The 21,283-nt window shown below is 41.1% G+C and overlaps 1 protein-coding gene across 6 annotated transcripts in view; it reads right to left on the bottom strand.

Moving 5' to 3' along the window:
- Nucleotides 1–21,283, bottom strand: part of Tpx2 (TPX2 microtubule nucleation factor) — a 53,566-nt gene that overhangs the window by 12,680 nt on the left and 19,603 nt on the right. For all 6 annotated transcript variants that reach the window (XM_090352135.1, XM_090352137.1, XM_090352133.1 and 3 more), the window contains 8 exons: nucleotides 18,606–18,774; nucleotides 16,263–16,385; nucleotides 14,435–14,561; nucleotides 10,987–11,115; nucleotides 10,267–10,392; nucleotides 8,813–8,934; nucleotides 6,257–6,408; nucleotides 1,913–2,084 (listed from right to left, as the gene is read on the bottom strand). In XM_090352135.1, the coding sequence (XP_090208261.1) occupies nucleotides 1,913–2,084; nucleotides 6,257–6,408; nucleotides 8,813–8,934; nucleotides 10,267–10,392; nucleotides 10,987–11,115; nucleotides 14,435–14,561; nucleotides 16,263–16,385; nucleotides 18,606–18,711 (1,057 nt within the window). In that variant the 5' untranslated portion in view covers nucleotides 18,712–18,774. The remainder of the gene's footprint in view (nucleotides 1–1,912; nucleotides 2,085–6,256; nucleotides 6,409–8,812; nucleotides 8,935–10,266; nucleotides 10,393–10,986; nucleotides 11,116–14,434; nucleotides 14,562–16,262; nucleotides 16,386–18,605; nucleotides 18,775–21,283) is intronic.

Raw genomic sequence — 21,283 nt, 5'->3', positions numbered from 1 at the left:
CTAAATTTAACTCTAGTCAGGTCTGATCCTGCACAGGTCTGTACTTTCTACTGCTACCACCAACTATCTTGCTCATTACTGATAAGTTTTTTTTATTCCAATCTTAAATCATAAGGCCTTCCAAAGACCAAGTAATAGCTCTGAATGTTTTTTTAACTTCCTAAAAGCATCTGTACCAAAGCATTAAGAAAGAATACTACTCACAGAAATTCAAATGGTAAAAGTTAAAAAACTAACTCCGTAGGGGCCGGGAGTTTGGCCTAGTGGTAGAGTGCTTGCCTAGCATGCACGAAGACCCGGGTTCAATTCCTCGTTACCACATACATAGAAAAAAACAGCCGGAAGTGGTGCTGAGATTCAAGTGGTAGAGCTCTAGCCTTGAGAAAGTCCAAGTACAGTGTTCAGGCCCTGAGCTCAAGCCCAGGACTGGCAAAAAATAAATAAATAAATAAATAAATAAAAAACTAACTCCGTGAATGTACTAATATTAAGACCATCATTTCCATTCATCACCCATTTATCTAAACAGGGACGACCCTCCTAATTTTCCCAGATATTTCTGAGTCCTTCAGTAGATCTGACAATATTAATAGAGAAAGATAAAAACCTAATCTAACCATGCACTGGTGGCTCATTCCTATAATCCTAGCTACTCAGAAGGTTGATATCTAACAATCATAGTTCAAAGTGAGACAAAGCAGGAAAGTACACAAGACTCCTATCTCCAATCAACTACCAAAAACTGGAAGTGGAACTGTGACTCGAATGATTATATACTAGGGATGAGCAAAAATAAATATAGCTCAAAGAACTATTACCCAAGCCCTGAGTTCAAGCCCCAGAAATAGAACAACAAAAAAAAGTTTACTTACATTAGAAATCAGACAAGTTTAAAAAAAAAAGAAGAAATCAGACAAGTTCCAAATAAACATGTATTTTAAGAATACTTCTGCAGTTTTCATTTCTTTGTGGGACTGAGCCTTATGCATACTAAACAGAGGCACCACTACATGAAACCATAATTTAGCTGCAACTGTAGTTTCATTTTCTTTTTTTAGTTTGTTGAAGGACTTGAACTCAGGGCCTGAGAGCTGTCTCTGAGCTATCTTGTGCTCAAGACTAGCACTCTAGCACCATAGCACCACTTCTGGGTTTTGAGTGGTTTATTGGAGTTAAGAATCTCACAGCTGGAAGCCAGGTGTGGTGGCTTACACCTGTAATCATAGCTACTTAGGAGGCTGAGATCTGAGGATCAAGGTTCAAAGCCAGCCCCAGCACTAAAAAAACCTGAGGCTCTTATCTCCAATTAATCACTAGAAAACAGGAAGTGGGGTTGTGGCTTCAGGGGTAGGGCAGTAGCCTTGAGCTGAAGAGCTCAGGGACAGAGCCCAGGCCTACAGTTCAAGACCCGAGACAGACAAAAGAAGGAGAAGGAGAAAGAGGAGGAAGAGAAGAATCATCTCATGGGAACTTTTCTGTCTTCCAGCTATGACCCCCAGGTCTCAGCCACCTCAGTAGCTAAGATTACAGGTGTGAGCCACCAGCACCTGGTGGTTGTTTTTGTTGTTGTTACTATTGTTTTGTGAGTCCTGTGGCTTGAACTCAGGGCCTGGGCACAGCCCTAAGCTTCTTTTGCTTAAAGCTAGTATTCTACCACTTGAACCAGAGCAGTACTCACAGATTTTTCTGTTTATGTGCTACTGAAGAAGCCCCAGGACTTCATGCATGCTAGGCAAGCATTCTACCCCTAAGCCACATTCCCAGCCCAGGTATATTATCTTAAATTATTCTTTAGAATTCTCTCACCTGTTCACCACTGAAATGCTACAAAATAGCATGTGCACCCATGCCCCTCAATTTTGCATCTTCCTTTCAAAGAATAGTTATTGCTTTCCTCTAGAAGGAAACTTACTAAAACCTTCCTGCTTGCTCCTCAAATGGTATCTGTTAGGGGTTCTTTTATGGAAGGCTTGAACCTGCTGTGCAAGAGGCACATATGCAGAAGTTGCTTCATCAAATGTCCTTTTCTTTCCTTGGGATAGATTGAAAGGCTTAACAATGGTACATCCCTTCGTTGCTCGAGCCTGAAAAGAGAAAAGTTATTCCCCACATTAGATGTTATAAAAGAGTATAAATCTATTACAAGCCATATATTCAGCATAGTGATCAAAGTAAAAAGAACCTATATAAAGTAGAAATCACTATATTCCAAAGTTTGTCGATCCTTAAGCAAGGGTTAGAATTAGTCTAACAAATAGAGGGTGCATTCTGCAACAGTAAATAGTAGTTTTTCCAAGAATGCCCATATTTTAAACCAATCAATAGCAAACTTTCTTAGAATTTAAAGAAAAAGAAAAAGCTGTCATGGCAGAAGGTATCTCACTTTAAATCTACTAAAAACGAAAGAAAAAACAAAATAAACAAAAAACCCAACACCAGCCTTACAGGTCCACACCAGTTTAGGCAAATATTACCTAACTACAATCATTAATTGTGATAAAATTGGTCTCTGACTAGAAGCAAGGACTATTTCAAAGGCAGTAGTAACAACTTCAGGGTTTATGACATAGAGTGTGAGTGCAAGGACAATCTGAGCTACATAGTGGGCCTCCACTCACTGGTCCCCATCCACAAAGATGTTTACTTGTGAAATCATGGCATACATTACTATTTGAAGCCTCCTTCTGCATATGAGTAAATTCCATCCACTTTTCTGCAAACAACATTTCATCCTTTTTTATAGCTAAATAATACTCTATTGGATACATGTAGCACTTTGTTTTTGTTGGTTGTGGGACTAGAAGTCAGGGCCTGGACCTCAAAGTCCTCGAGGTCCTTTTGCTTTAGGCTAGCACTCTAGCATTTTGAACCATAGTGCCACTTCTGGTTTTCTGGTGATTAAACATGAAAGTCTCATGGACTTTGCTGCCCAGGCTGGCTCTGAACCATGATCCTCGGATCTCAACCTCCTGAGTAGTTAGAATTATAAGTGTGAGCCACCAGCACCCAACATGTAGCATATTTTTTTAAAAATCAGTTGTTAGGGGGTCAGGAGTTTGGCCTAGTGGTTAAAGTGCTTGCCTAGCATGCACGAAGACCCGGGGTTCGATTCCTTGGTACCATATACCTAGACAAAAGCTGGAAGTGGTGCTGAGGCTCAAGTGGTAGAGCTCTAGCCTTGAGAAAGTCCAAAGACAGTGCTCAGGCCCTGAGCTCAAGCCCAGGACTGACAAAAAAAATTGGTTGTTAGGCACCAGGCTGGTTCCACATCTTGGCTACTGTGAATAGTGCTGCTGTAGATATGGGTGAGCGTGTATCTCTCTCTATGTTGATTTACATTCATTTGCCTAGATGCCCAAGAGTGTTATAGCAGGATCATATGGTAGTTCTATTATTTCTTGAGGAATCTTCCTATTGACTTCCACAGTGATTGAACTAGTTAACATTCCCACTGATAGATAATGAATCAGAATTTCTTTCCCCCACATCCTCACCAGCACTTATTTTTCTTGATGATGGCCATTCTGCATTGGATGAAATGGAATCTCACTGTCATTTTGATTTGTATTTCCTTTATAACTAAGGATATTGGACATCTCTTCATGTATTTATTAGCCATTTATATTACTTTTTACTTTTTGGCTATACTCAGGATTTGAACTCTTATGCTTGATAATGTGTTATTATACTGCTGAGCCACGTCTCCAGACCTATTTTTCCCTAGTTATTTTTAAGATAGGGTCTCATTTTCCACCAAGGCTTATGCCTGACCACAATCTACTTATTATAAGTTTCTCTATAATTCTGTACACTGGAATGACAAGGTTATGTACCACCACATCTAGCCTTTCTTTCATGGATACTTTATGATTGGCCTAACACCCAGATCCTTCCAATCTCAGCCTCCATGAAGCTTGGGTTGATAGGTGCACACTGATGCATCCAGTAATGAATGGGTTGAGGAGTCTTGTGAAATCTTCTGCCAGTGCCAAACAGAGATCTTACTATTCTCAACCCCCAAAGTAGCTGGATTACAGGCATGGACCATTAATGACCAGTTCTGTGTCTTTTCTTTTGAGAAATGCCTGCTCAATTCACTATCCCATTTAGTCATTGTTTTGGGCTCTTTATATATTCTGGATATTGATTTTGTCCAATGAATAGTCAGGAAAGATTTTCTCCCATTCTGTGGATTGTTTTCTTGATTCTGGTAACAGTTTTCCTTTGATGTGAAATAAGTTCTAATTTTAATGCATCCCATTCATCAATTCTTGCTCTTATTTACTGAAGTCCTTTTAGGAATGTTGCTTTTGTCTATCTTTCTAGTGTTTTCCTTATGCTTTCATGTAGTAGTTTCAGTATTTGGGGTCTCACACTAAGGTCTTTCATCTATCTTGAATTATTTTCATACAGAATAAGACACAGATTCAGTTCCAGTCTTCTGTATGTAGATATCCATTTGTTAAAAAGTCTGCCTTTTGGCTAGGTATTGGTGGCTCAGGCCTGTAATCCTAGCTACTCAGGAGGCAAAGATGTAAGATTTAAGGTTCAAAGCCAGCCAGGTAAGGAAAGTCAATGACTTATTTTCAATTCACCATCACAAAAGCCAGAAGTGGAGCTGTGATTCAAATGGTAAAGTACTAGCCTTGAACAAAAGAGCTCAGTGACAGAGCCCTGACACTGAGTTCACACTTCAGGACTAGGACATTCTGTCCAAAATAATTTTTGGCTTTGTCAAAAATCAAATGTGTGTAATTCTGTGGATTTATTTCTAAACATACTATTCTATTCCATTCATCAACTTGTCAATTTTTTCCTCCAGTCCTAGGGACTTAACTTAGGGCCTAAACACTGTCCTTGAGCCTTTCTCAAGACTAGAGTTCTACCACTTGAGCCTCAGCACCACTTTGGCTTTTTCTATGTATGTGATACCAAAGAATTGAACCTGGGTCTTCATGCATGCTAGGCAAGCACTCTTACTACTAGGCCAAAACTCCCAGCCCTGGATTTCTTTTCTTTTTGGTGGTAGCATTGGGGTTTGAACTTTGAGCCCCGAGTTTGCAGAGCAGATACTCTACCACTTTAGCCATTCCCTAGCCTTTTTAGTGTTGCATTTCTCCCAGGCTTGCCTTAGACTATAATCCACCTACCTAGTACTCTATGTAACTAAATATGATATATATGCCCAGCATGGCCAGTTTGTTTGTTGAGATAAGACCTCATTAGCTGAGCAGTGGTGGCTCATGTCTGTAATCCTAGCTACTCAGGAAGCTGAGATCTAAGAATCATGGTTCAAAGCCAACCCAGGCAAGAAAGTCCATGAGATTCTTATTCCAATTAACCACCAAATAAACAGAAGCGGAGCTACAGTTCAAAGCAGTAGAATACTAGCCTTGAGCAAAAGAACTCAGGGACAGTACTCAAATCCTGAGTTCCAGGCCAACTGCCCCGATTCTCCACTCCCCACCACCCGCCAAAAAAGATCTCATTAATTTTTCACTCACTGCTCTCAAAGTATGATTGTCCTGATTCCTCCAGGCTTCAGCTGTATATAATGCACAGCTGTATGCATGTATATATACATATATGTGTGCATGTATACATGAGTGCATATATGTATGTGCATATATATGTATATAATTTTTTTTTAATTTTGGCTGATTCAGTGGCTTTGATTCAGTAGTTCACACTCTACTTACAGCACTCTACTACTTGAGTCATGTATCTATCCTGTTTTTTGGGGGTTTTCTTTTTGTGGGTTATGGGGCTTGAGCTCAGCCTGGGCTCTGTCCCTGAGCTCTTCAGCTCAAGGCTACCACCCCACCCTTGAGCCAAGCCCTGTGTCCCATTTTCTGGAAGTTAGATGGAGATAAAGTCTCAGGTCCTTTTGTGCCTGGCTGGCTTGATCCTCAGATCTCAGCCTTCTGTAGCTAGGATTACAGGTATGAGCCACTTCGCCCACTCTATCCTGGTTTTTTGCTAGTTAACTGAAGATAGAGTCTTGAGAACTTTTCTGCCCAGAGTAGCTAGGAATACAGGCAAGACTGCTCTTCAGCCTTATATACATTCAAATTCGATTTTCACAGGAACTTAGCAAGATTATTCCAAAAGGGTTAGAGCAATTTGTCCAAAATTGTAGTGTACAGAGAATTTTTATCAACCTTAATTCACTACAGGCTTCTTTCAATTATACCAATACTACATCTGAATGCTACCAAATTAGCAACAAGAATATTCAGTTAACTTCTTAACTTACAGGAGAAGCAGGATGCTTTCGCAATTCAGCGGTAAAGTTTACTTCCTTGTACTCCTCCTGGTTCTTAGGATGTTGTTTAATTCGCTCATCTGTGCGGAAGTAGAAGTCAACAGGTTTGGTGACCTGGCTCACTGATTTCTTCACAGGTTGCCCTGAGTGTGGAGCAGAGTAAAATATATAGAACATTAAGAACAGAGAATAATTGTTAAGTTTCTTTTTTGTTGGTTCTAGGATTTGAACTCTGGGCTTGGGCGCTGTCTCTGAGCTCTTCAGCTCCAGGCTACCACCCTACCACTTGAGCCACAGCACCACTTCTGGTTTTCTAGTGGTTAATTGGAAATAAGAGTCTCAGGGACTTTAGTGCCAGGGCTGGCTTTGAACCTTCATCTTCAGATCTCAACCACCTTAGTAACTAGGATTACAGGCGTGAGCCACTATACCTATTATAGTTATTTTAGTATTTCTGTTACCATAGATCTAACTTTGTTGACTATCAATCTATAACACAAAACTTGCAATAAGTCAGCGACATGAACCCTAATTGATGAAGTCTTTTGATCAGATGTAAACTAGATAACTCAAGGAGGAAAGAATCTCATTTCCCAGATATAGCCACCAGAACACTTTTGGTACAAAACTCTATGGAGCCAGGCGTGGTGGCTCTGGTACAAAAATCTATGGAGCCAGGCGTGATGGCTCACGCCTGTAATCCTAGCTACTCAGGAGGCTGAAATCTGAGGATCAAGGTTCAAACCCAGCCCAGGCACAAAAAGACCTGAGATTCTTATCTCCAATTAACCTCTAGAAAATGGGAAGTGGGGCTTAGCTCAAGGGTAGGGCAGTAGCCTTGCGCTGAAGGGCTCAGGGACAGCACACAAGGGAGTTTAAGCCCCATGACCCACAAAACAAAACAAAACAAAACTATGGATTCACTCTACGTGTGCACACCTACTATGTGTATGTGTGTATTTTGCTAGAGATCTAACCCAGGGCTTCATGAGTGCTAGTCAATTCCAGTCAAGTCTTGAACTATATTCCTTAACTCTATGGATTGACTTAACCCTATTGACTGACTTAAAAAAATAAACTCAGCCTCTCTAAGAGGCAAATTCTTTAATCTCCATGGTGCTTTTCTGAGTAAGCAGAACTTTAAAGCTCTGATGACACAAGTAACTATAACAGCTCTTTGCCTGCCAAAGCAAAGCAGAATTGTGACCACTTCCCTCATACTTTTCCTCAGTAGCCACAATTTGCCTCAGCTCTCTTTTCCTCAGCTTTAGAAGAAAAAGGAATAACAGTTAACAGAAAAACTGGCATGGGCTCTTGAGTCACTTCCCTCAGGCCTACCATTTCCCTTAATACATTTCTCTATTGCCTTGCTTTATTGCATTTAAAAAGTAAAAAAAAAAAAATAGGGGCCAGGAGTTTGGCTTAGTGGTAGAGTGCTTGCCTAACATGCACAAAGACCTAGGTTCAATTCCTCAGTACCACACACACAGAAAAAGCTGGAAGTGGTGCTGTGTGTGGCTCAAGTGGTAGAGCTCTAGCCTTCAGAAGGCCTAAGGACATTGCTTAGCTCCCCCTTTTCCCCCTCCCCTGACTTTAAGCTCCAGGACTGGCAATGAATCAATCAATACATCTGGCACCAGTGGTTCATGCCTATAATCCTAGCTACTCAGGAGGCTGAAATCTGAGGATCACAGTTTGAAGCCAGCCTAGGCAAAAAAGACCCCATGGGATTCTTTTCTTTTTTTTTCATATATATATATATATATATATATATATATTTTTTTTTTTTTTTTTTTTGCCAGTCCTGGGCTTGAGCTCAGGGCCTGGGCACTGTCCTTGGACTTTCTCAAGGCTAGAGCTCTACCACTTGAGCCTAGCACCACTTCTGGCTTTTTTCTATGTATGTGGTACCGAGGAATTGAACCCGGGTCTTCATGCATGCTAGGCAAACACTTTAACCACTAGGCCAAACTCCTGGCCCTCATATATTTTTTTATTGTAATTAATAGAAGGGTTACATTACATTCACCAGATGAAAGGTGCATTACTTCACATACATTGATACCCTTTCTCATGTCTTGGTCCCCATTTCCCTCCCCCCACCCCCACCCCCCATGGGATTCTTATGTCCAATTAAAAACCAGAAGTGGCACTGTAGCTTAAGTGTTAAAAGGCTAACCTTGAGCACAAAGAGGATCAGGGACAGTGTCCAGGCCCGGAGATCAAGCCCCACAAACAACAACAACAACAACAACAACAACAACAATAATAATAATTTTTTAAAAAACCCTAGCCAGGCATGGTGTCTCACACCTGTAATCCTAGCTACCGAGGCTGAGATCTGAGGATCATGGTTCAAGGCCAGCTCAGACACTAAAAAGTCCATGAGACTCATCTCCAGTTAACCACCAGAAAACCAGAAGTGACTCTGTGGCTCAAGGGGTAAGGCAGTAGCCCTGAGCTGAAGAGTTTAAGGACAGTTCCCAGGCTCAGAGTCCAAGCCCCATGACTGACCAAAAATTAAGATTCAACTATAGCCAAACTGACCTGCTCCTTCAAGAGCAAGCTTCTTAAATTCTTCATTTTTTTTCCGCATCTCCATCACTTCCTGCTGCATTTTCAATGTTTTCTCTAACTCTTGTTCCTCAGTACTTTTTAGAATCTTCTGCCTAAGAAGCAAAAGAGGAGAAGGAGGCTCAATGATTCAGAATCATTTGAAGGTTATTATAGGCAAGGTACTATAGACTGTTTTTAATCTACAATAAAATAGTAATCAAAAGCATAAATATTATCTAGTACACACATGAGCTTAGATTTCTTTTCTCCCTACCAGTCCAGGAGCTTGAACTCAGGGTCTGGGCATTGTCCCTGAGCATTCTTTAGGCAAGGCTACCACTTTACAACTTGAGTCACAGCTTCACTTCAGACTTTTTTTTTTTTTTTTTTTTGGTTTTCTGGTCCTGAAGCTTGAACTCTGAGCCTGGGCACTATCCCTTAGCTCCTTTGGCTCAAATCTAGCACTTTGATCCACAGTGCCACTTCTGGGGTTTTCTGTGATTAACTAAAGACAAGGGTCTCATAGACTTTTCTCCCTGGGCTAGCTTTGAACTGTAACCCTCAGATGTCAGCCTCCTAAGTAGCTAGGATTACAGGTATGAGCACCAATGCCCTGCCTCATTTATTTATTGCCTGAACTGGAGCTTGAACTCAGGGTCTGAGCACTGTTGTTAAGCTTTCTCAAGGCCAGCACTCTACCACTTGAGCTACAGTATCACTTCTAGCTTTTTCTGTGTATTATGGTACCAAGGAATCAAACCCAGGGCTTCGTGCATGCTAGGCAAGCACTCTACAACTAGGATACACTTCCAGTCCCACAAAATTAATTAAGCAGCATACTTTAAAAGCTGAGTGCAGTGGCTCATGCCTATAATCCTAACTACTCAAGAGGCTGAGATCTGAGAATCAAGGTTCAAAGCCAGCCCGGGCAAAAAAGAACCTGAGACTCTTACTTCCAATTAACCTCTAGAAAATGGGAAGTGGGGCTTGGCTCAAGGGTAGGGTAGTAGCCTTGAGTTGAAAAGCTCAGGGACAACACCCAAGCCCAGAGTTCAAGTCCCATGACCAACCAAAAAAAAAAAAAATTAACTACCACATTTCAAAAGCAGAACCCAAAGGTTGTTTACTAACTGACTGAAAATAAAGTATATTTACTTAAGTAAAGATGCAATAGGACTGAAAAAACTGTCTAATTTTGGTAGTAAGAGCTTTTACTAATCTTTTCCTTTTGTACTTTTTATGTGTATATGCCCGTCCTGGAGCTTGAACTCCAGGGCTCTATCCCTGAGCTTGCTTTTGCTAACGGATAAGTATTCTACCATTCTGAGCCATTCTGGCTTTTTTTGGTGGTTATTTAAAGATAAAAATCTCATGAATTTTCCTGTCCAGGACATTTTCCCAAGCATTATAATACAAATATACTGGTTTGTATTCTAGTTATTTACCTTACAGGTGGCACACAAGTCAAAGAAGGTTTGCCCTTGGCTTTCTCTGGGGAAGATCCATTCTTTTTCAAAGTACCTTGAGTACTGCCTTCTTCAAACTCCTTTGGCTTCTTTTCATTGTGAGACCTTGAGTTATAACAACAAAAACTACACTTTGAATTCCTTAAAGCATTCCTCCTACCACCCTCCTCCCCAAACTGACAACATAAGCTTAAATATCTTCATGTTTAGGATAACAAGCATGCTTTCACTACAAGATACTCCCTAAAGCACCATCAGACCATACACAACAATGCCTCCACTAAGTAAACTGTGAAGAAATCCACAAGTGAGGAGTCCAAGTGAGAGCTGTGCAGTGGTGACTCAGGAAATACAACATCAGATTATGGACCAATAGTCAGCTAGATGCTAATAACTGTTTCATCCCTTTCTTATTACTAAAACCTAAATTTGGACCATAGCAGCAACAAATCAAAGATATTTTACGTAGTTCAATATGCTCTCTTGCAAATGGGGGGCACAAGTGTGAGGCTGGACAACTAAGATATAATTTAAGGGCTTCTGAGAAAAACCTCATTTTCCTAGTATGAATTCTGCCCAAACACACTACTGCTGTACCCTTTTGTAATTCTCCATGTTCACTCAAAGGTCTAAGTCCAACACTAGTGGTAGGAGGCCTGGGATGCCTGCCTGTAGCAGTTACAAGCAGTGGCTACCTACACTTTCATTTTCTTGAAAGGTGGAATTTCACTGCTGACAACAGGTGTTGCACATCTCTTTGCTTTCATTTGAATCTGGCATTTTTCCTTCCGCTCCAAATTCTTCTGAGCAGACAGCCTTGTAGATCGTCTATGATAGAGTAATTGACAAAATTATTTCATAATGAATTCATCTCCTATAGACATGTTCTTCAAAAATGTGGAAATTGGTTCTACTACAAAGGCTAGAATAAAGTTTAGTATTAGGGATGGGAGGGTGGCCTCGTGGTAGAAAGCTTGCCTAGCATGCACAAAGCCCTGGGTTTGATTCCTCGTTACCATATACACAGAAAAAGCCAGAGTGGTGCTATGGCTCAAGTGGCAAGGCCCTAGCCTTGAGCAAAAAATGTCCAACAACAGTACCTAGGCCCTGAGTTCAAACCCCAGGACTGGCAAAAAAAAAAAAAAAGTTAAGTATTACTGTCTATATTTCAGAAATCTAACCTCCTTCACGGTATTGATATTTTGGTATATATAATATTCCAAGTTTTTAAATCCATATATATGTATTAATTTTTTTACTAGTTACATCAGCTTATTTCATAACATGCTTTTTAGAAAATATATTTTTGAACTGGGAATTTGGCCTAGTTGTAGAGTGCTTGCTTAGCATGCAGGAAGACCTGGGTTCAATTCCTTAGTACCACATACATAGAAAAGCCAGAAGTGGTGCTGTGGCTCAAGTGGTGGAGCACTAGTCTTAAGGAAAAACCAAGGACAGTGCTCAGGCCCTAAGTTCAGTTCCCCAGGACTGGCAAAGAAAGAAAATATATTGTTTAACTATTATTATAAAGTAACAGAGGGGTTACTGCTTCCTAAGTCAGGTAATGAGAACATTTCTTTTTGGGCAATGTCACCCTTTTCTCTGCTCTCTTCCAGTTTTTCCCTCCCATCTCCACCTAAAAGTTTCCTAGTTTATTTTCAATATAGTGACTAGTAAGTATCATTGCTGCATTTGTTTACCATTTGTCCCTCTATTTCTGTGCCCTCCTCCCCTTATCCCAAGGACAGATAAATGAACAAAGAAAACAACAAAAACCTTCTTGTTTCCATTGCCTGGAATTCATTTCAATAAATATTATTTTATATGATCACAGGCACCTTTGTGTTCCTCCCCTAAGAGTATCCTTTTCTGGTCTCACTGTGTGTGAATGCCTAGAGTCCTATATAATCTATCGTGTCCTAGTGTATTTTAGATCTAGCTTCACATATGAGAGAAAATATGTGCTATTGGTGTCTCAGAGCCTGGCTTACTTCTCTTAAATACACTTTAATCTTGAAGAAAAAGTAGAAAAAGAAAGGAAAGGAAAAGAAAACAGAATGCAGGGAAGGGAAGGGAAAAGAGGCAATGGGAAACCAAGGAAAGGAAAAATAAGGCACAGCACTAGTGGCTCATACATGTAATCATCCTAACTATCTAGGAGGCTAAGAATGAGAGGATCATGTTCAACCAATAGCTGAATTAAAATGCTACAACGCTAACAAGTATCTGGATGACAGTTGAGAATACAGCTCCGTGGAAGTGTTTTCCTATCATATGCAAGACACTGAGTTCCATCCCTGCATGAGTGAATAAAAGAATACATATGGAAGTAAATAAATATTTAAAAGACAAAGTGGAAATGGAGTAATAATAAAAAAACAGATGAAATGTATCAATTATATTAATAGTAATGTAGTGATATCAATTGCCAATATTAATTATTTGTATTAATTGTTTTTTAAAAATTCAAGCAAAAAGCCAAGATTAGCAAACTGTATATAAAAAGCAAGGTCTTACTAAGTGCTATCTAAGATGATAGACTAGGGCCAGGAGTTTGGCCTAGTGGTAGAGTGCTTGCCTAGCATGCACTAAGACCACGGTTCAAGTCCTGGGTTCCACATACATAGAAAAGCCTAAAGTGGTACTGTGGTTCAAGTGGGTAGAGCACTAGCCTGGAGGAAAGCCCAAGTGCTCAGGCCCTGGGCTCAAGCCCAGGACTGGCAAAAAAAAAAAAAAAAATCTGAAATTGAGACTAGAGTGAGAGCAGGGCATAGTGGTAATCATGCAGTGCTTAGCATGCACAAAGTTCTGGGTTTGATTCCCTAGAACCATATACACAGAAAAAGCTAGAAGTGGCGCTGTGGCTCAAGTGTGGCACATCGTTTGAAATGTAATGTAAAAATCAATGTTAATAAATTCTTTAATTAAAAAAAAGCTTAATGCTGCCAAGTGCAATGGCTCACGCCTGTAATCCTAACTACTCAGGAAGATGAGATCTGAGGATCAAGGTTTAAAGCCAGCCTGAGCACTAAAGACTCTGAGGCTCTTATCTCCAATCACTACAAAAGGGGAAGTGGGGCTGTAGCTCAAGTGGTAGGGTGGTAGCCTTGAGTTGAAGAGCTCAGGGACAGTGTCCAGGCCCCAGAGTTCAAGCCCTATGACCCACAAAAACAAACACAAACACAAAAACAAAAGCTTAATACTGAAGAACAAAAAGTGACATTTTTTACATGAAAAAAATGTAAAACTTATCCACACAAGGCCTTTAGATCATGCTTGAATTCTACCTCTGAATTTGCCTTAGGCAAGTAACTATGAAGTTTTATCTATAAAGTAAGCTTACAAGCTATAATTTCTAAGTGTTAAGTGAAGCAACAAAGAATCTTAGATAGTATGGCATTAAGAAGGTGATCTGGGGCCCGGGAGTTTGGCCTAGCGGTTAAAGTGCTTGACTAGCATGCACAAAGACCCGGGTTCGATTCCTCGGTATCCCACATACACAACCAAGCCGGAAGTGGCAGAGACGAGACACAACCAAACCGGAAAAGTGGCAGAGACAAGACTGCGACGGCGACAGAGAGTGAAAGAAGCGAGCTGAGCTGAAGTGAACAGAGCCCAACCGAGTGGTGGCCGGAGCGAGCGGGGCCTGAGCGTGCGGGACCGGAGCGTGCGGGAGCGAGCCGAGCCAGAGCCAGCGAGGCCGGAGCGAGCGGGGCCAGAGCGAGAAGGGGCCAGAGCGAGCAGAGCCAGGAGCAAGCGAGAGCTGGCCGGGCCGGAGCGAGCGGGGCCAGAGCAAGCGGGGCCAGAGCAAGCCAGGAGCAGGGCCGGGCCGGAGCGAGCGGGGCCAAGAGCGAGCGGGCCGGAGCGAGCGGGGCCTGAGCTAGAAAGGGGGCCTAGCCGGGCCGGAGCGAGCGGGGCCGGAGGGAGCGGGGCCGGAGCGAGCGGGGCCGGAGGGAGCGGGGCCGGAGCGAGCAGGGCCGGAGCGAGCGGGGCCTGAGCTAGAAAGGGGGCCGAGCCGGGCCGGAGCGAGCCCGAGAAAGAGAAAGGGGCCAAAAAAAAAAAAAAAAAAAAGGTGATCTGTTGATTATTTTTCTGAACATTATTATTATTATACTAACAACTTTTAAGCTGCTAAAAACAATCTTACCTCTGAGGCTGAGCTGGGGTATTTTTTGATATGGCTCCCTCGAGTTGTAAGGAAGAACAAGTACTTGATGGAACAGAATGTTCTATAAGATTTTCTTTTTCTGCCTCTTTGTAGTAAGTGTTATCAACTGTGGGAGAAGAAAAACTAGTCAGCACTCAAATCCCAAATAAATTAGTTCAAAGGATGTATGTGTATTTGTGGATATATATATATGTATATATAACTTAATATAAAACTTTAGCTAGAAATCACATATATAGGAGCCAGGAGCATGGCCAAGTGGTAAAGTGCTTGCCTAGCATGCATGAAGCCCTGGGTTCAATTACTCGGTACCAAATACAGAGAAAAAGCCAAAAGTGGTACTGTGGCTCAAGTGATAGAGTGCCAGCTTTGAGCAAAACCCCAGAATGCATACAAAAAGAAAAGAAAGAGGAATACCAGTTTTTGTTCAGATTCTGAACTGAAAAGATATCACCAATGTCCGAGCATTATTTGAAAGTCCACCTAGCAGCTCAGACTACAAACTACACACATTCACTGAAAATATGGCTCTCATATGATAGTATTGAGGCCAATTCAGAATTATTATTATTATTTTTTGCCAGTCTGGGGCTTTAACTCAGGGCCTGGGCACTGTCCTTGGACACTTTTTGCACAAGACTGGCTAGTGGCTACCGCTTGAGCCACAACGCCACTTCTAGCTTTTTCTGTGTATATGGTATAGGGAATCAAACCCAGGACTTTGTGTATGCTAAGCAAGAATGGTTACCACTATGCCCCGCTCTCACTCTAGGCTCAATTTCAGAATTTTTTTTTTTTGCCTGGGCTTGAGCCCAGGGCCTGAGCACTGTCCTTGGACTTTCTCAAGGATCTACCACCTGAGCCTCAGCACTACTTCCGGCTCTTTTTTTTTTCTATGTATGTAGTACTAAGGAAGTGAACCTGAGTTTTTGTGCATATTAGGCAAGCACTCTACCACTAGGCCAAACTTCCAGCCCCTTAATTTCACAATAATTTTTAAAAGTTCTCAATAGATTATGATAACAGTTGTGCAATACTGAATACATTGAAAAATACTCCAAATGTACACTGTGATATGTGAATCATAACTAAATGGAATTTTTTTTGGTCAGTCATGGGCTTGAATTCTGGACTTGGTCACTGATTCTGAGGTCTTCAGCTTAAGGCTACTGCCCTACCCCTTGAGCCACAGCACCACTTCTGGTTTTTTCGTGGTTAACTGGAGATAAGAATCTCACAGACTTTTGTGCCTGGGCTGTCTTTGAACCACGATCCTCAGATCTCAGCCTCCTGAGTAGCTAGGATTACAAGCGTGAGCCACTGGAGCCGTTAATGCTACTATTACTAATGAACCATTTTTAAGGAAATTTCTGACCTTTTAAAGCATATTTCTCATGATCAGACAAAATTTTGCAAATGTAGTATAGTAACTACCACTTTAAATGTCCATCATCTTTTAAAATCAGATGCCTGACTCAAAGAATTCTTACATGATGTTGAGTAGTACATCTTTTCTCCTGCCATTTTGTTCCCAGACAGACCTAAGTTAAGTTACATTAATTAAATTTTGTCATTAAAAAATTTTGTCATGATCTGGCAATAAAATTCTATATTACCTTAAGTTTGAAGAGATTTTTTTTAACGTACTGCGGTTAGTTACAACTTCATCATGGAAAAAAAATAGCCTATTTCACCAATAAGAAACCAACAGATACAGAACTTAGATTATTTACCTAGATCTTCAATCTCCTAAAACATTCCTCACCTTTCTAACTAGAAAGTTCTTTTTTCTAAAATGTTTTCTTACCTGATTTCAAAGGTGTGGTACTACCTTGCTGAAGTTTAGCTTTTCTCAAGGAAGTCTTGGCAGGAAAAAGCTCTTCTATCCCATTGTTCCCAGGAAACTTGTTCTCCAAATTGGCCTTCTTGTCTGTGAAAAGGTAAGATCATTCAAACTATCATGAAGGAAGCAAAACAAATCAGCACCGTAAATTTCAAATGGACAGCAAAGACCCTTCCGAGCACTCTTCCAACTCATTTAGCAAAAACAAGTTCTAGCAACCAAAAGAAATGCGTGTGTCTAATACATCAGAGATAAGACTGTAAAATCACCAAGAAAACTAGCAACATTAAACAATACACTACAGAAAAAGAAAAGTTCAGATTCTCTATTATGAGTAGTTCCTTATTTTTGTTTGATACAGTTAAAGTTATACAATGTCTAGCCTTATCTACCACCGAAATTTATCATGATCATGTTCCCTTTAAAGAAAACTGTAACCACCAGAAACTGGAGGATTACAAGGGCCATCTTTTACTCATAATGCTTCTCATCAACTGGGGTGAGCTGACAAGAATGTGGGTTATGTAAGAGAGAAGCAAGGCTATGTTTTCTCAAGGAATTTTATCTTGCCCAAAGGTCAGGACAAAACACTGAAAGGTTTGTTCTGATAGTTCATGGAAACTGTAAAGATGGGGCCAGGAGTTTGGCCCCAGTAGTGGCCTAGTGCTTGCCTAGCATTCACGAAGACCCAAGTTCAATTACTTGGTACCACATACATAGAAAAAAAAAAAACCAGAAGGGGGAGGGGGAAGGAAATGGGGAGCAAGACATGAGAAAGAGTATCAATGTATATGAAGTAATACACCTTCTATCTAGTCAATTTAATGTAACCCTTCTATTAATTACAATAAAAATATATATTAAAAAAAGAAAAGAAAACAGAAGTGGTGCTGTGGCTCAAGTGATAGAGCTCTAGCCTTGAGAAAAAGCCCAAGGACAGTGCTCAGGCCCTGAGCCCAAGCCCAGGACTGGCAAAAAAAAAAAAAAAAAGAGTGTAAAGATGGGTCAGCCCAGTAATAATTACTCTGTGCATATAAACTTTGATTACAACTGTATAAACTGATGTGACTATTTAAAAGAAAACTACAAAGCAATATGCTAGAACTAAGGTCTGAAAATTGGTAGGGTAAATTTTAGAAACTGCAGCCAGGAACCAGTGGCTCATGCCTATAATTCTAGGTACTCAGAAGGCTGAGAGCTGAGGATTGTGTTTGAAGCCAGCCTTGGCAGAAAAGTCTGTGAGACTCTATCTCCAATAAACTACTCAGAAAAAGCCAGAAGTGGTGGTGTGGCCCAAGTGGTAGAGTGATAGCTTTCAGCACAAAGAGGCTCAAGGACATACCCAAGTCCCCAGGACCAGGAAAAAAACAAATTAGGAACTGTATTTAACAAGCTGAGTGCAGTGGCTCACACCTGTAATCCTAGCTACTCAGGAGGCTGAAATGAGGATTGTGTTTCAAAGCCAGCCCAGGCACAGAAATCCTGAAGTTCTGAGACTCATCTCCAATGAACTACTAGAAAAATAGAAGTGGTGCTGTGGCTCAAGGGGTAGGGCAGAAGTCTTGAGCTGAAGGAACAACACCTAGGCCCAGAGTTCAAGCCCCAGGATCACCAAAAAGAAAAGAAAGAAATTGTATTTAACATTATTGTTATTCCTAATCTGGAAGCTGACGTCTGAGGATCACAATTTGAAGCCAGCCCCAGAAGGAAGGTATGTGGGACTCTCTTTAGCTCAAGGCTAGCACAGAGCTACAGCACCACTTCCAGTTTTCTGGTGGTTATTTGGATATAAGAGTCTCAAGGCTTTTATGCCCTAGCTGGCTTTGAATTACAATCCTCAGATCTCAGCCTCCTGAGTAGCTAGGATTACAGCTGTGAGCCACTGGCACCTGGCTGGGATTCTTATCCCTAATAAACTACTCAGAAATGCAAGTGGTACTGTTTCTAGTTTTCTTGGTTATACAACACAGATGTCTTGGTACTTCGTACAAATAGAAGTTCATTGTTGTTTTTATGCTGGTCCTGGGGCTTGAATTCAGTGCTTGGGCACTGGCTGAACCTGAGCTTTTATGCTCAAGGACAATATTCTATCACCTGAGTCATACCTCCACTTCTGGCTGTCAGATAGCTAATTTAAGGTAAGAGCTTCATGGACTTCCTGCTCAGGCTAGCTTCAAACTACAATTCTCAGATCGCAGCCTACTGAGTAGCTAAGGTTATAGGCATCAGCCACCTGTGCTGACTCTACTTATTTTCCTACAATCTTTGCTATCTTCACAAAGCAAACCACTAAAACAAGACACTTACCAAACCACGAGTCTACATTTTCAGTATCTTCCTCCATATCCAAAGAGGTAAAATTGATGAAGTCCGAGGGGGCGTCAAAGGAATAAGGCGTTGTAACTTGTGACATTGTGTCACCCTTATACAGAAGAACAGGTTTTCCCTATTTATGTCACTCTTCTTAACAGGCCACCTTTTGAGGAAAGAACAGTTCAGAAATTTAGCTGCACATTAGTATAAAGTATAGAATCCCTAGAAACTATCTTGGTTTCATAACCACATTGCAATTTTAAAAATCATCAGGAAAATACAAGCCACAGTATCAAATCAACAGTTAAAGGGTTAGGGATGTGTTTAAAATCAGAAAAAGGTGTGTTTTTTGTTGTTTTGTTTTTGCCAGTCCTGGGGCTTAAACTTAGGTCCTGAGCACTGTCCTTGGGCTTTCCTCAAGCCTAGCAATCTAATACTTGAGCCACAGCACCACTTTTGGCTTTTCTTATGTTATGTGGTACCAAGGAATTGAACCTGGGTCTTTACACATGCTAGACAAGCACTCTTACCACTAAACCAAACTGCTGGCCCCAGAAAAAGGATTTTTTGCTGGGCATGGTGGCTCACGCCTGTAATCCTAGCTACTCAGGGGGCTGATATCTGAGGATCAAGGTTCAAAGCCAGCCTTAGCACAAAAGGACCTTAGACTCATCTCCAATTAACCTCTAGAAAATGGGAAATAGGGCTGGCTCAAGGGTAGGGTGGTAGCCATGAGCTGACGAACTTTTGTCTTTTCTGGGCAGAAAAGAAGGGGATGCTAGTAGTAGGACTTGAACTCGGGTCCTGGGCATTGTCTCTGAGCTTTTTCACTCAAGGTTGGCACTCCACCACTTGAGCCATGGCTCTACTTCCAGCTTGTTGGTGGTTAATGGGAGATAAGAGTCTTACAAACTACTTTTCTAACTGAACTGACTTTGAAGGGAGATCCTCAGGTCCCTCTCTCTGGTACTTGGCCAAAAGAGGCTTTTCTTTTTTCTTACTTTTGCCAGTCCTGTGGTTGAATTCAGGGCCTAGTTGCTGTCCCTGAGTGGTAGAGAGTCAGCCTTGAACAAAAGAAGTTCACAGGCCCTGAGTTCAAGGCCCAAGAAGGGCCAGGAGTTTGGCCTAGTGGTAGAGTGCTTGCCTAGCATGCATCAAGACCAGGGTTTGATTCCTCCATACCACATACATAGAAAAAGCTGGAAATGGTGCTGTGACTCAAGTGATAGAGCCCTCGCCTTGAGCAAGTCCAAGGACAGTGCTCAGGCCCTGAGTTCAAGCTCTGGGACTGGCAAAAACCAGCAACAACAACAAAAAAATCCTGTATTGCTATACTGTTCATCATATACAAACAATCATCTTACCTTTGCTTTTCTTACTGTTTTTATGGTGCTAAGAACTGAATTCATGACTTCAAGCATGTTACGCAAGCAATCACTCATTGAACTATAACCCATCCATATATTTTTTGTGGGGGGAGGTCATGGGACTTGAACTCAAGGCCTGGGCACTGTTCCTGAGCTCTTCAGCTCAAGGCTACTGCCCTATCCAACCATATTTTTTAGTGGATCATTGATATTTTGAATCTGCTTTGCATATTGTGAACATTTCTTCTGCCAATAAATTTGAACATCATCGACTAATGTGCAATTACTTATACCCTATTTTTAGCCTTTTTCCAATATTTTTACCTTAAAGATATTGCTAAAACATTTTCGAAGCTAATGTTCTGTACATACCCATAATTCCCCCTAAATATTAAAAGGCATAATTGCTGAGTCATAGGTTCTTGATATACACTGTGAAAATGTTCCTTAGAATAATACCCACTTAGGACCAGGAGCATAGCCTAGTGGTAGAGTGCTCGCCTAAAATAATGCCCACTTACATTTACCAGAGAATTATGCCAACTCCCCAAACCCTCCCACCTCTGCACTCCCAGTGCAGGCTCATCTTATCTACACTAAACCACTAACGTTATACTTTGAAGATAAATCACCCAATGTATATTGTAGCTAAGTACTTCATGTAGAATTTCATCAACTTTTCAGTAAATTAGAGTAATTCAGAAAATATTTCTGGTGCCTCAAAAGTACTTTTAACAAGCTGGGTGCTGGTGGCTCATGCCTGTAATCCTAGCTACTCAGGAGGCTGACTTGAGGATTGTGGTTCAAAGCCAACCAGCGGCATGAAACTCTGTGAGACCCTTATTTCCAATTAACCACTGGAAAACTGTGGTACTGTAGCTCAAAGTGGTAGAGTGCTAGCCTTGAACAGAAGAACTCAGGGACAATACCCAGGCCAAGTTCAAGTTCCATGACCAAAAAAAAAGTGCTTTTTAGCAAATATATGGTTTATACAATAACATCACTCTACATCACAGGGAACTCTTCCTTTGATAACTCACTATAATACCATCCTTAATGCAGAAACATGAAGTTCTAAAAATTGGGAAAATTGTAGAAAACACCTAACTTCTGCTTTTCTTTTTTCTTTTTTCCTTAGTGCCAGCCCTGGAACTTGAACTCAGCATCTGGGTGCTGTCCCTAAACTTTTTTGCTCAAAGCTGGTGTTCTCTCACTTGAGCCTCAGCTCCACTTCTGCCTTGTTGATAGTTAATTGAGGTAAGAGTCTCACAGACTTTCTTGCCCAGGAAGGTTTCAAACCACAAC

The sequence above is a fragment of the Megascapheus bottae genome, chromosome 18, assembly GCF_031878675.1.
Source record: "Megascapheus bottae isolate mThoBot1 chromosome 18, mThoBot2.hap1, whole genome shotgun sequence".
Classification (NCBI taxonomy): Eukaryota; Metazoa; Chordata; class Mammalia; order Rodentia; family Geomyidae; genus Megascapheus; species Megascapheus bottae.
This window is presented reverse-complemented; position numbering and strand designations above follow the sequence as displayed.